The 13,614-nt window shown below is 37.8% G+C and overlaps 2 protein-coding genes across 2 annotated transcripts; one reads left to right on the top strand and one right to left on the bottom strand.

The window, feature by feature from the left end:
- The first annotated feature begins 3,908 nt into the window (after positions 1–3,908).
- On the top strand, positions 3,909–9,035 carry LOC126721161 (uncharacterized). Its single transcript, XM_050424184.1, has 5 exons — positions 3,909–6,346; positions 6,667–7,313; positions 7,500–7,709; positions 8,053–8,270; positions 8,411–9,035. The coding sequence occupies exons 1-5, from the start codon at positions 4,054–4,056 to the stop codon at positions 8,451–8,453; spliced, it is 3,411 nt and encodes a 1,136-aa protein (XP_050280141.1). The 5' UTR covers positions 3,909–4,053; the 3' UTR covers positions 8,454–9,035.
- Positions 9,036–9,914: 879 nt separating this feature from the next.
- On the bottom strand, positions 9,915–13,313 carry LOC126721162 (phosphatidylinositol 4-kinase gamma 4-like). The gene is made up of 2 exons (XM_050424185.1): positions 11,397–13,313; positions 9,915–10,546 (listed from the first exon to the last, which is right to left on the bottom strand). The coding sequence occupies exons 1-2, from the start codon at positions 12,798–12,800 to the stop codon at positions 10,157–10,159; spliced, it is 1,794 nt and encodes a 597-aa protein (XP_050280142.1). The 5' UTR covers positions 12,801–13,313; the 3' UTR covers positions 9,915–10,156.
- Positions 13,314–13,614: the final 301 nt, after the last annotated feature.

The following is a 13,614-nucleotide window of genomic DNA, read 5'->3' as shown; positions in this document are numbered from 1 at the left end:
TACAAACTTAAATACAAAAACTTAATTAGTAATTTTGCATCTCAAAAAGCAAGAAAAATAGATTTTAAATAAAAAAATTCAATATATATTATTTGATTAATATTTAAATATAAAAAAGACCACACTTAAAATTTTCGCCTAAGGCCCCTAAAGTAGTTGAGCCGGCCTTGATAAATTGATTCATTAATGTCAAGATATTTCCTTTTAAGATTTAATTAAAAAGTAATGTTACAATCACAAATTATTTTACAACATCTTTACAAACTATTGATGTGACAAACTTCTTATTGGTTTTCATTTAAGCCAACCATTAACATTTCTTTTTCATTTACCAATAACTACTCACCACATTAGTAGTTTGTAAGTTTTTTTTTTTTTTTTTGTGAAAATTTTGTATCTCTAGCATTATTATTAATTAAAATTTGATTTGAAGGCTTCAATGAAATCTTATTCCTAAATGAAAAATTAGGCAGAGCTTAGAGATCTCAGCAAGTGGATGGTTTATGTTAGGCAATCAAAATACGTGGTTTCCAGGATGTGGGGTACTATGGTCTATACTTCACTTGGTGTAATATGTAGGTGAAAAATGGTAGGATTTATCTACGGTTGGGCAAAGCCTTTGCCACCTTTGAGTGGCTTGATCATTTTGGTGATACAAGAGTTCATAATTCGGTTAACTAAGGCTGTGTTTGGTTCGGCTGAAAATGGATTCAGGAAAACAATTTACACCCTACCGTGTGTTTGGTTGCGTATGGAAAATATGGTCAAACAGAAAATCATTTCCATTGACCGTAAATACCCACCCCACACCCGTAAATCATTTTACACTTTCATTTTACCTTCAAACCATTTACAGAAAATTTCTCTCCTCACTGACTCTCATCACTCATGCTAAGCCCAATCTGAAGGACGGAGAGAGCTATTGCCGGTGAAGCCTAGATCCAATCCCCGACTCACGGCTCTGCCAGTCTAATCGTGCCGCCTCAAACCCATGTCCGATGAACCCGGTTTGATCATGCTCACCTTCGCCTCCACCTTGCGATCTCACTCTCATCACTCACGCTAAGCCCAAGCCGAAGGACGGAGAGAGCTATCGCCGGTGAAGCCCAGATCTAGTCCCCGACCCACGGCTTCGCCGATCTGATCGCGCTACCTTAAACCCATCTCCGATGAACCCGATTTGATCGTGCTTGCCTTCGCCTCCACCTTGCGATCTCGCCTTTAGATCGAACCCAATTGCCTTTGCCGCGCGACCTTGCCTTTGCCTCCGCCATGCGACCTTGCCTTTGCCTCTGTCGCGCGATCTCGCCTCAATCTAGTCACCTCTCTCTCTTCCTTCTTCTCTCAATTTGACCGGATTTGATGAATTTTTTTTTCTGGGTTTTGTTTCTTTTGTGTTTCTGTATTGAGGAATGATATTATATATTTGTTTGGCAGTTGAGAAAATGTGAGCAACAAGTAGAAAATGTGTTTTCTGTGGTATTTTCAAGAACACAACCAAACACTAGAAAATATTTTTCAAAACATTTTTTGAAATGCAACCAAACATTTGAAAATATTTTCATTTACCGAAAATATTTTCACTTGAAAATATTTTACACCCAGAAAATATTTTACACTGAAACAAACGCAGCCTAAACATAGACCTTTGTGTTTTGCTAATCACGAACCAATTTCCCCTTTTTAACCTTGTAAACACCGATTCCATTTTGAGGCCATGTGGACTAGAAGAGAAGACTGCATAGAAGTCATTGAAGCAGCTTGGAGAGATAGGAGATCATAAATGCCCCAAGGAAATAGCACTAGGTCTACAAAATTGTGCGGATGAGCTTACAAAATGGAATAATGTTGTGTTTGCTCATATCCCTAAAAAAGTCCAGGAAAAAAGAAAGACTCAATTTTCTTACTATCTAGGAAAAAAGATGGTTTCTATGGTGTAGACATTAATATGCTTTGAAAGGAGATTACAGAACTTCTAGACAGTGAAGAAACTATGTGGCACCAGCTTTCTAGAGTCCATTGGATTGGTGAAGGTTGTCGACTTGTCGTACCAATATTCTCACCGTGTTCAATGACAATGTTCCCATTGGCTTGGGACATTTTACTCGGCGACGTGTGTGTGTGTGGTTTGCATAAGATAAACAAGTGTATATGACATGTGTGCAATACTATAATGGTGTGTGTGGGTGAATATTTACACGTATTTTCATTTTTAGGAGTCGCCACCAATTATTGAGATTCTAAAGTGTGATTGGTCACCCAAGTATAATCAATTTTATTTCCTAAATTCAACTAAGAAAACCCTAGGGCTCCTAAACTAAACTAGAAAGCAAAAGAACATCTCAAACTAGAAATCACAGATTCGAAAATTCGGTTATGTATGGGAAATGTGTTAAGCATCCCACAATGCATATCCAAAAGGATAGTACCTTGTTTTGAATTTAATCTTAAATATCACCATTTAAAGAACAACTAAGATATTTGATATTTTGTTTTTAAAAAGAATGATATGCATGTACATGTCAAATGAAACAAAGGTGAAGTCTATGCTGTAATATTCCATTATTTTAGGAAGCATACTTTTAGAAAGCATGAAATTAGAAATTCATAGCAAAGAAAAGAAAAAGAAAAGAAAGGAATATCAAAATCATGCAAGGTCTTGGTAAGAGAATTTTTTTTTGCAAAATAACACAATTTTGCTAAGTGCTAACAATTTCGTTAGTTACCAATGTTTTCAAACTATTTAGGAAAGTAACAGCTCAAGTCTCATAGAGTTAAGTTCACTGTAGCAACTCAATTTCGTTAGTTAGCCTGAGGCTATGTTTGTTTTGGGTGAAAATCATTTTTGGAAATGCTTTTCCGTAAATGCGGGTGTTTGGTTGGTTTTGAAAATAGAATTTTCCGGAAATCATTTTCATTTAACCGTTAAAAAGAAGCTTTGACCACGGAAAGTCATTTCCGTTCCTATTTTCACTTCAAATGGTTTCCGGAGAGAGAGAGAGAGAGAGAGAGAGAGAGAGAGAGAGAGAGAGAGAGAGAGAGAGGGAGGAAGAAGAGGGAGCCCAGATCACGCCTTCGACGTTGCCGGCGAACCCCGAACTCCAGTCCGACGATCGCACACACTAGATCGCACCGGTCTTATCAATTGCAGCACCGCACCGATCACACTGCGCCGCTCGATCTTGCGAGCTCCAGTTCGACGATCGCATGCACCAGATCGCATCGGTCTCGTCGATCGTAGCACCGCGCCGCTCGATCTCTCCTTCGATTTCACCTTCGACCCAGAGCCTTCAACCCATCGATCTTCGACCCAGAGCCTTCGACCCATCGATCTTCGACCCACCGATCTCTCTCTCTGTGTGATTTTGATTTCTGTGTGATTTTGATTTTTGTTGTTGTTGTGGTGGTGTGGTAGTGTTGTTTTGGTGGTTGTGGCTTTTGATTGTCGGAGTTTGCTGCCGTGGGTTGAATTGGAGTTTCGGTGGTGTGTGGTGTTGGGATTTGGCTGTGATTTGTTATGTGGATTGGGATTTGGCTGTGATTTTGAAATTTTCTGTAATAAAATTTGTTTGGATGCTGAGAAAATAGCTGAGAAAATGTGAAAAATTTGTAAGAAAATAACATTTTCAGAATAGAACCAAACACATGAAAATATTTTCTACAACAATTTTCATAATGCAACCAAACACTTGAAAATATTTTCCTTTCTGGAAAATAGGATTTCCGGAAAATAAATATTTTCCAAAAAATATTTTACAGGAACCAAACACAGCCTCAAGTCTTAAAGACTCGAGTTTCATGTGTTGGCAGAGCTAAGGTAAAAAATTATCCACTTGAACTCGAGCCTTTAGAGGTTACAATACGACGTCGTCACATACAAAGAACAAGTAAAAACGCCAAAACCCAAAACCTGCACTCAACAAGTGCAAAACCCAGACGCCAGAAAGAACCTTTACTTTTGTAGTATCAAAGAAAGAAAGCATAAGTGTTTGGTATTATGATTCACTACTAATTGGGTCCTTTTTTTTTTTTTTTTTTTTTTTTAATTTATCAATGGAGATTTTGAATCCTCAAATTCTATCTGGAACTCCACCTTATTTCTCTCCAAAGAAACATAGGTACAAGTACAACATACCACCCAAACCCAGCTTCAAAAGAAACTCCTCCTTTCCAACCTATTATTTACCATTACATAACAGCAGGAATTTCCAGATTTTTGCACATTTTGGTCGACCCACGTCTCGCCATCGCCGGAACTCGCTGAGGAAGAAGCTCACTTTTGGTGACCAACAGGAACAGGAACGGGTGAGTCTGTCTGATTTTCAAAACCCAAATCGTAGTTTCGATGATAATTTAAACTGTGATAGTGATAGCGTTATTAATAGTAGTAGACTCATAAATGTTGAAACAGAAGAATTCAAATCAAAACGTTCGGGTTTGGGTGAGTCTGTGTTGTGGGATAAATTGGAGAATTGGGTTGAGCAGTATAGGAAAGATATCAAGGATTGGGGAATTGGGTCTGCTCCCATTTTTACAGTTTTTGAAGATTTGGAAGGGAATGTCAAGTGGGTTTCTGTTAATGAGGACGAAATTGTTAGAAGGAGCCGGGGTGAGGACTCAACAGAAATGAATTTGAAAATTCTGTGTGCTCAGAGTTTAGCTAGAGAGATGGGGAGCGGGAAGAACAATGTGATTCCGAGGAACAGTTCAGTTGCAAAGTTTGTTGTTCAAGGTGGGGAGTCTGCTTTTTTTAAGGCCATTCAGGGTTTTACTCTTCGGCCTGAATTGTTCCCCATGATGTCAAGTGTTGGGAGGTTGGTGTTGTTTGGATTTGTTGCATTGTGGGCATTGAAAAAGTTATTTAGTTTTGGGGATAAGGAGGTTCGTCACTCGGAAGTGGAGAAGGAAATGATGAGGAGAAAGATAAAGTCAAGAAAGGAGAAAGACATGTTGGAGAAGTTTAGCGTGGAGGTTGTTCAACAAACTCCGGAACCAATTGAGAATCAGAAACCTATGATAGATAAGGAACAACTAATGAATAGTATTTTAAAAGCCAAGGCAGGTTCTGATAAATCATCATTACAAGATTCCTCTGCTATTCCAATGGCTAAATCTATTGACTTGGATAATAGAATTCAGGAAATCGGACAAATGGCCAGGCATGCGCGGGATATTGAGGGGCAAGAGCTTTCCCTGACTGATCAAGATGCAAAAGAAAAGCAGGGTGTGAATAATGAACTTTCCAATGAGATGGAATTGGTCAATGTGCTTAGTGATGACGGTAAGAGTTCTTTAGGGCATACTAATGGTATTCATGAAACTGTAAAGACAGGCAATTTGGATGTACGAAAAATTGATGATTCTGGATTTCTCAGTAAGGTCTCTTCCACAGAGGACAATATGCAAGGTTGTACTACTTCAGGTGAGAACGTTTCTTCTGATAGGGAAAGAACTGTGCAGGGTTTTAAAGATAGTGAAAGTGCTTTGAAGTTAGCAGACACAACCGAGGTCATCCAATTCTCTGATACTCCTTATGCTGAATCACACATGTCAAGGAAAGGTTCTATTAGAACAAAGACAAGAGTGATACTGTCATTGAAAGAAGCTAGAGACTATCTTTCTGAAAAATTTCACAACCAAGTGCCTGACATAGTGTCCCAAGTGAAAACCTTGCAAGAAAGTGATGCCGTTTTGAGGCATCCAGGTGATGAAGGATTTGGTAGAAGAAATACAGGCCATAAATTGGATGTGAATGACAAAGTGGCTGCAATTTCAGGTCGAATATCAAATTCTACACATTCCACAAAAGCCTGCAAAGTTTCTGCTTGTAAGGAATCTGTCCCAACTAAGAATGAAAATTCTGAAGATTCTGAGGCGAGATGTGGAGTGGGAGATCTTGGGAAGCCACAAACTTCCTTAAATCATGAAGGTAATGGAATCAATGCGGGGACAGGGCCACCTGCCAAGATACAAAACTGGATAGATACAAATTTTCATGAAGTTGAGCCCTTAGTTAAGAAGATTGGAACTGGTTTTAAAGATAACTACATGGTTGCTAGAGAAAAAGTTAATGAACAGTTAGATATGGATACTGAAATTACACAGCTTGCTTTTAATGGTGATGATAGTGAACTTGAGTGGATGAAAGATGATGATCTTAGAGAAATTGTCTTTCAAGTCAGAGAAAATGAGTTGGCAGGGCGAGATCCATTTTATTTGATGGATGCTGAAGATAAACATGTGTTCTTTATGGGTCTCGAAAAGAAAGTTGAGAAAGAGAATGAAAAATTGTTGAAGCTGCACGAGTTGCTACATTCAAATATTGAAAATCTTGATTATGGAGCAGGTAGTTACATGTTCTTTTAAATCATTTATATTTGATTCACTTTTTTTTTTTCCCTCTCGAGGAAGAAGCAATTCATTTTAGGTTTTTTAATAGAATGAATTATTGTCTGGCAGCAAGAGTATAATGAAATTCATCTAATCATGAACCCCCTGAAAGGTTACTACATTAAGAACAAATTTCTTGAAAACATATAAGCAGACTGGTAAATGATTTAGATAGTCACCTAGTAGGGGCTAAGTTTACGTTCAAATAAATACTTAACCTAGCATTCTAAGTTTTTCAAGCACTGATGCTGATTTAATCTTTTTCTCTTCCTCCAGATGGTATCAGCTTGTATGATCCACCTAGCAAGATCATACCACGCTGGAAAGGGCCTCTGATAGAAAAGAACCCTGAGTTCCTCAAGAACTTCCTTGAACAACAGAAGGCATTTTTAGCTGGGAACACCGGTAATTCATACCCGGTGAAGAAGGACCAGGAAAACTCCATTAAAAAATCAACAGGATCCCCCACCCCTGGGAATGTTGCTTCTTCTTTGCCCACCCTTGATTCAGACAAAAACTTTCATGATGAGGATCCAAAAAATTCTAGGACAGTAATTGAAGGCAGTGATGGTTCTGTTATAGCTGGCAAAAGATCAGGGAAAGAATATTGGCAACACACAAAGAAATGGTCCCGTGGGTTTTTGGATTCTTATAATGCAGAGACAGACCCAGAAGTTAAATCAATTATGAGGAATATGGGGAAGGATTTAGATCGGTGGATCACTGAAAAAGAAATACAGGAAGCAGCTGATCTGATGAACAAAGTACCTGAGAGGAATAAGAAATTCATGGAAAAGAAACTCAACAAGCTCAAAAGAGAAATGGAATTGTTTGGACCACAGGCCGTAGTGACCAAATACCGCGAATATGCAGATGAGAAGGAAGAAGATTATCTGTGGTGGTTGGATCTTCCACATTTGCTGGTAAGTTTGTGATATTTCAACTTTTTCAGCTTCTTGGACCTGAATCTGCTCATTTCTAAACAAAGTCTCAAAACTATGCACTTGTCAAAAATTCCATAGACTAGTGTCTTATATTCTGCTTTAGTATAGATATCTTCTCCATGAAATTTACAGAGTAAATAGATTTTTTTTCTCCCTGCTTTCCAGTGCATCGAATTGTACACAGTTGATAATGGGGAACAGATGGTTGGACTATATTCATTGGAGATGGCTACTGATCTTGAATTGGAACCAAAGCCATGTCATGTGATTGCCTTCGAGGATGCTGGTGACTGCAAAAATCTTTGTTATATAATTCAGGCTCACATGGACATGCTTGGAAATGGCCATGCCTTTGTTGTTCCTCGGCCACCTAAGGTGAGGAGTTTATTTGTTTCCATGCTACTTCTTTCTATAGAGCATCATGTGATTGCCATTGTTGGTGATGGCCATGGAGGCAATTTGATGCTTAGTTTCCACTTCTCTTCACTATCAAAGCTGTGTATCTTAAGTATTCCTTTCTGCAAGCCCTTATGCTTTTCTGCTTTTGGATGTTTTTGCTGTCTGCTAGGTCTGAGTTCCCTTCTTGGTCCATTTTGAGTATAATGAATTTTTTTTTTTTTTTTTTTTTGCTTGACATTGGGGTTCTTAGGTGTTATTTATTCCTTTGTGATGGGAACTCTTGTTCTTGCCATTGCTAACAGTCATTAACTCTCTCTAGGATGCTTTTTGGGAAGCGAAAGCAAATGGTTTCAGTGTAACTGTCATCAGGAAAGGGGAACTTCAGCTCAATGTTGACCAAACACTAGAAGAAGTGGAGGAACAAATTACTGAGATTGGGAGCAAAATTTACCATGATAAGATCATGAAGGAACGCTCTGTGGATATAAGCTCATTGATGAAGGGTGTATTTGGTGTTACTGGCAAACCCACAAAGAGGTAACTTTTGAACTCTAGCATAGTTAGTTTTGAAAGTTGGCGGAAAGGGATGGGACAATTCTGCTCAATTGCATTAGTTATTTCAGTCACGTTTACATTTTTATGGTAAACTCATGTATTTCTTGGTGATTGCTTTTCAGAAAGGGGTTGAAGCAGATGCTGAAGAAGTCTAACAAGAAATAAGGATGATGTCTGCCTCCTGCACTTGGGCAGGATGTGTTTTCAAGATGCCTGTCTTGCTTTTTTGGTCTGACAAGTGCCACACAAAAATCATAGCTATAGCAAGATCCAGCATGTCTTGACCAATGTCTTGAATCGTCTGACAAAATTTGGATGTGTCAAGCTCGATAAATTTATAGAAGACATCGTAAGTTATGCATAAAATAAAATTACGACTGCCTATTTCACTTGCATTTTTGTTCTTATTCCAGACCAAAGATGGACTATGGGAAGCCAGCACTCAATCTTCTGATCACATAATTGTTCAAGACAGTGAGTTGTCCCAAATAGGTTCACAACCGCTCTGCATCATCCTGTTGTCCCTGCCCCGTTCTTGAGTCACCATTCTGCTCCAATCATGTAGTGAATGGAAATCCAACATGGATGTTAGTGTTGAGCAATAATTTGAAAATGTATGGTGTTTTGTGAAGGTGTATCCTTGTTACTGCTGCTTAATGTTTAATGAGGACGGTGTTTGTTATAGAAGTCATACAATATTGAAATTACATCATAACATAAAGATAATTAAGAAATTTATTTATGGGACACGGGACACCAATCATATTCATTGTTACATAAATTTTAAATCTTTTTGTACTAAAACTGGTAATAGCTTTAATATTTTCCATTTGAAATGCACAGTCCAATTGTGTATCAACTGACCAATTATCAATAAGAGCAATGCTAGGCATAGTATGTACATTTGTTATTTTCTGTCAATTTTTAAACACCAAAAAAAGAGAGAATTCATAATTATTATGATGTCCATTTGGTAGGACAATTTTTAAAACTTCTTTAATAAAATTTTTAGTAATTTTACCATTTTTCTATAATTAAAATCACCTAATTTTTCACTTGTTACTACTTGAACAATTATTGTCTTTACACCTCAAATGAAAGCAGCACATTTTGGGCCAATAGATGCAAACTATCGTCCCAAAATAGTGCATCTAGGAGAGAACAACAAGTGAGAGAAGGCTGATTTTATTGATAGGAAGATGTTAAGAAACAGAGTTGAACATCTCGATTCAAGAAGTCTATCAAGTCAATATGAAAAAGACATTAGAAGTTTCAATATTGTCAGTGAGCTTGTCAACTTTATGTTATTGTTGTGATGATCCTACCCACACGAAGATTACCTTCAGTATGAAAAACACCTAGATGCTCTAACAGAAGCATCAGAAGACCAAGTCATGACGCAGATTACACAACCCATGTCTCTCCTGCGATCTTTGGTATTGAATCCCAAACGAAGATTCCCTTCAGTATGAAAAACACCTAGATGCTCTAACAGAAGCATCAGAAGACCAAGTCATGACGCAGATTACACAACCCATGTCTCTCCTGCGATCTTTAGTATTGAATCCCAAACAGATTCATTCATACTCATATATGTGCATTTTCAGCAATATAATCACAAACCAGTGCCACAAATAAAAAATAATAAAATAAAACATAATGAATCAAGAACTTCAATTCAATCACAAGACATGTGATATGAAAGAAATAGTATTGACAAAGAAATAACGACTACTTTCACATTGTGTATGGACAAAAGGAGAACATCCTAATCACCTATCATACATACATATGTACGATACTACGTCCATATATATACCAATGTTCCTATAATAGAAATTAAAAAAAAAAAAAAAAAAATAGCATCCTTATAAAAACGGAAACCGAGCAATCTTGTCAAGGTGGTGATCCATGATTTGGGACACAGTCTCAAGGAATGTAGCTTCACTTGTGCTAGGAAGCACAGAATCCTGGGCTTCTTGGACAATTTCCTCAATCACGGATTCCTTCTTCAAGTTTTCTCTACAAATCATACTTCCAATGGCAAAGGGACTAAGCCCTCTTTCTACTCCCTTTTTCAGAAGCATGGTTGAGATGCGGAGTGTGCGAGCACATTCAAGTGGCACGTCCCATCCATGGAATTTCAGAAGGGAAATGTCTTCTTCAGCATCCAGAGATCTTATGTAGTCAATGGTCTCAGTGGAGTAAGGTTGACGAGCCTGTGGCCAATAGAGCCACTCAAATGTGCAATCTTCGAACTGCAGGATCAGCACAAGTGTAAAGTAAATAGGATTGAACAGATTGAGCAAAAACTGAAACAACAACCAAGTCTTAGTCCCAAAATTTTGGGGTTGACTATGAATCCTCATCAAACTAATTAGGGTCAGCCACATGTACTCTTTTCTGCCATTCTATCTTATCCAAAATCACACTCTTCGTCACTACTTTAATTGATATGTCCTTTTTCATTATTTTTACTAATGTTATTTTAGGTTTTCCTCTACATTTGAATCAATTCATTCCTTCTCCCTAGTACATTAATCACTCTCCTTTGTACAGAATCAAAACATATCAAGTGACTCTTCCTCATCTTTTCATCAATTGGTCACTCCTATCTTTAAGAAAATTTCTTCATTTCAATTGAAAAAAAAAAGAAAAGAAAAAGAAAATTCATATCAAAAAACAGTATGACATATTTTTGTAATATAGGAAGCAACTTTAAAATCAATCAAGCAGCCATTATACTTTGAAAATCATATGCAAGCGGATGTGCAGCAATCTTAACTTGGATTAAAAACTTTTAATAAAAATGACCAGATGTGGAAAATCATAACAGGCTGAATTCATTTATTCAATCAAACTGAATAAGTCTTATGGAACACTATAGTCCTGAACTCCTGATTGAAATTTGAACCAAATATATGGGATGAATCAAGAATAATGGGATTCTAAAATATGAATATAAAGTAATATGAAAGTCAAAAAACATAAAAGGAGACAACAAACCAATCAAACAACTATACCACAGGCAAATCAAACAAATAAAATAGTTGTAAGATGCATTAAGTTGCAAAGAGTTACACATAGCCAAAGTTAAGTAGTACTTACAGTTTCAGGCAAGCAATATCCATGATCAATTGGAATCAGCAGAGTCTTGCCATCTACTTGCTCTTTGCTCAGCAAAATATTCCCAGCATGCCTATCTGCATTTGCCAGTCTGATATCCAACACAGAGATTTTATGCACTTCCTCAACTGGGAATGCCCCAGGGCCCATATCCTCACAACTTCCATTATTCTCCGTGAACATCTGCAGAGATCCAATCTTGACGGTCAAATCCCCAGGATGGTTAAATCCTCCGTGCAAGCATTTGACCATAAAAGTAGGGGGAACCCCAGCAAAGCCCTTTCCTTCACCAAACAACGAGCGGTGCCCACCTTTTGGATGATCCAAAATATAAGCTGCTACTTCCCTGAATGCTCCTTCTCCGACTCTTGTACCCTTTTTTAATCCCTCACCATCCAGTGACAATGGTAGCCCTCGGGGATTGTTCACAGCCATTGGCTCCTCATCAATGGGCTTGAAAACAGACACATACTTCTGCCCCGACGTGTCCAGCATAAAATAAACTCCTCCTGTACCCTCCATAGACCTGATCGGATAATGACCACTTTCTAATCCGCCATATGTGGAGTTAATCATATTCCAAACCACCGAGGGCAATTTGATCTTGTGGTTAACAATAATTGGCTCCAAAAAAAAACCCCTATCAGGAGGCTTTTTAGGTAGAATTTCTCCATCAGCTTCGTACCCTCTATCAGAATTCTTTCCTCCAACATCAGATTTACTCCTATAATTTTCTCCATCAACGTCACAAACTCCCCCATCAATTAACTGTGGCACAACAATGGACAACTCAAGATTCTTCTCAACTGGTCTAGCCCGAACTTTTGCAGATTTCCGAACCAACAAATGTATCACAGCATCATTATGTTTACCGAGATCATCAATAAGCCTCTGATCCTCTACTCTCTCTCCATTATACACAACTTCTTGTTCTTCAAGATCAACAAACTCCTTCCCCTTCTTTGCAATCTCATGTTTCACATAACCAACGTTTTTACCCCGCTCCACATGGAATGTAAATTCTTTCCCACTTGCAGTCCTAACATTAATCTCGTGAAGATCTAAAAGCCTAAGAACCAAATGCAAAACATTACCATCAACAACCCCATAGTCCCGTACCAGAGAATCGCTCCGGGCCAATTCTCGGCCTCCACAAACGAGCTTCTGATTCTTGACAACAAACCCTTTACAGGTTTGGATCTTTAGTTTAACAGAATCAATGGAATCCGATTCCAAAACACGAAAAGGAGTCATTGACCCCGACATGTCGAGGTATACCATAATCGACTCTTCCGAGCAAAGATTGAATTCGGAATGCAAATTATTAGGGAAAACAACAGGCTCATCGCGAACGGGACTAAGGACAGTGACACCGGCGGACGACATTGCTTTTTATATATATACACTAAATTCTTTTTAAAAAAAAGCTGACTAGAAATGAATGAAATGTACAATTATTGAAAGCAAAAAGAATTCAGTCAGATTTGAGACACATTTCTTCTAACTACAAAGATCATCTAATGGATACATACATACCATACCAACCCCAGATGAGATTATCCATCAAATAGACACCTAGATTAGATTTGACTACTACTTCTTCTTATATACAACTACAAAAAATAAACAAATTGAAAGGCCTAAAGTCAACGCCCCAAGAGGCCCAGTCAGAACTAAAAATGAAATTATTCATCCATCGACATCGAGATTACAAAGCAAAAAGGAGGAGAAGAGCCAACAAACAAAGAAGGCAGAGACAGAGACAGAGGATCCTTACCGAACAGGAAGAACCGAAGAGAAAGGGTTCACGAGGAACCAGAGCTTAAATTGGAGGAGACCAATAATAATAATAATGGTTGTCTATTTTTTGTTGCTTTGAAAATTTATATATATATTTCTTAGAAAGAAGAAGGAGGAAGGAAGTTTCTCAAAAAAAAAAAAAAATAGGAGGAGGAAGGAAGGTGGAACGCGTGTAGCAGCCAGAGATAAATTCGTCACCAAACGCGTATGCAAATTTGTACACTACAACTTTGGAGTTATTCTATGCTTATTTCATTTATGGTTCCTGTTTGACTTTTTGTCGGGAGTACTGTTCTGTCCGAAAGAGATTTTTAAAAATTGAATTAAAAAAAAAAAAAAAAAGAAACAGTTACGTAACAATAAGAATCTTCATTTTTTACTTTCTGGTCACTTGGAGTGC

This window comes from Quercus robur, chromosome 4 (assembly GCF_932294415.1).
Source record: "Quercus robur chromosome 4, dhQueRobu3.1, whole genome shotgun sequence".
NCBI lineage: Eukaryota > Viridiplantae > Streptophyta > Magnoliopsida > Fagales > Fagaceae > Quercus > Quercus robur.
The sequence above is the reverse complement of the archived record's forward strand: the minus strand, read 5'-3'. Positions and strand labels throughout refer to the sequence as shown.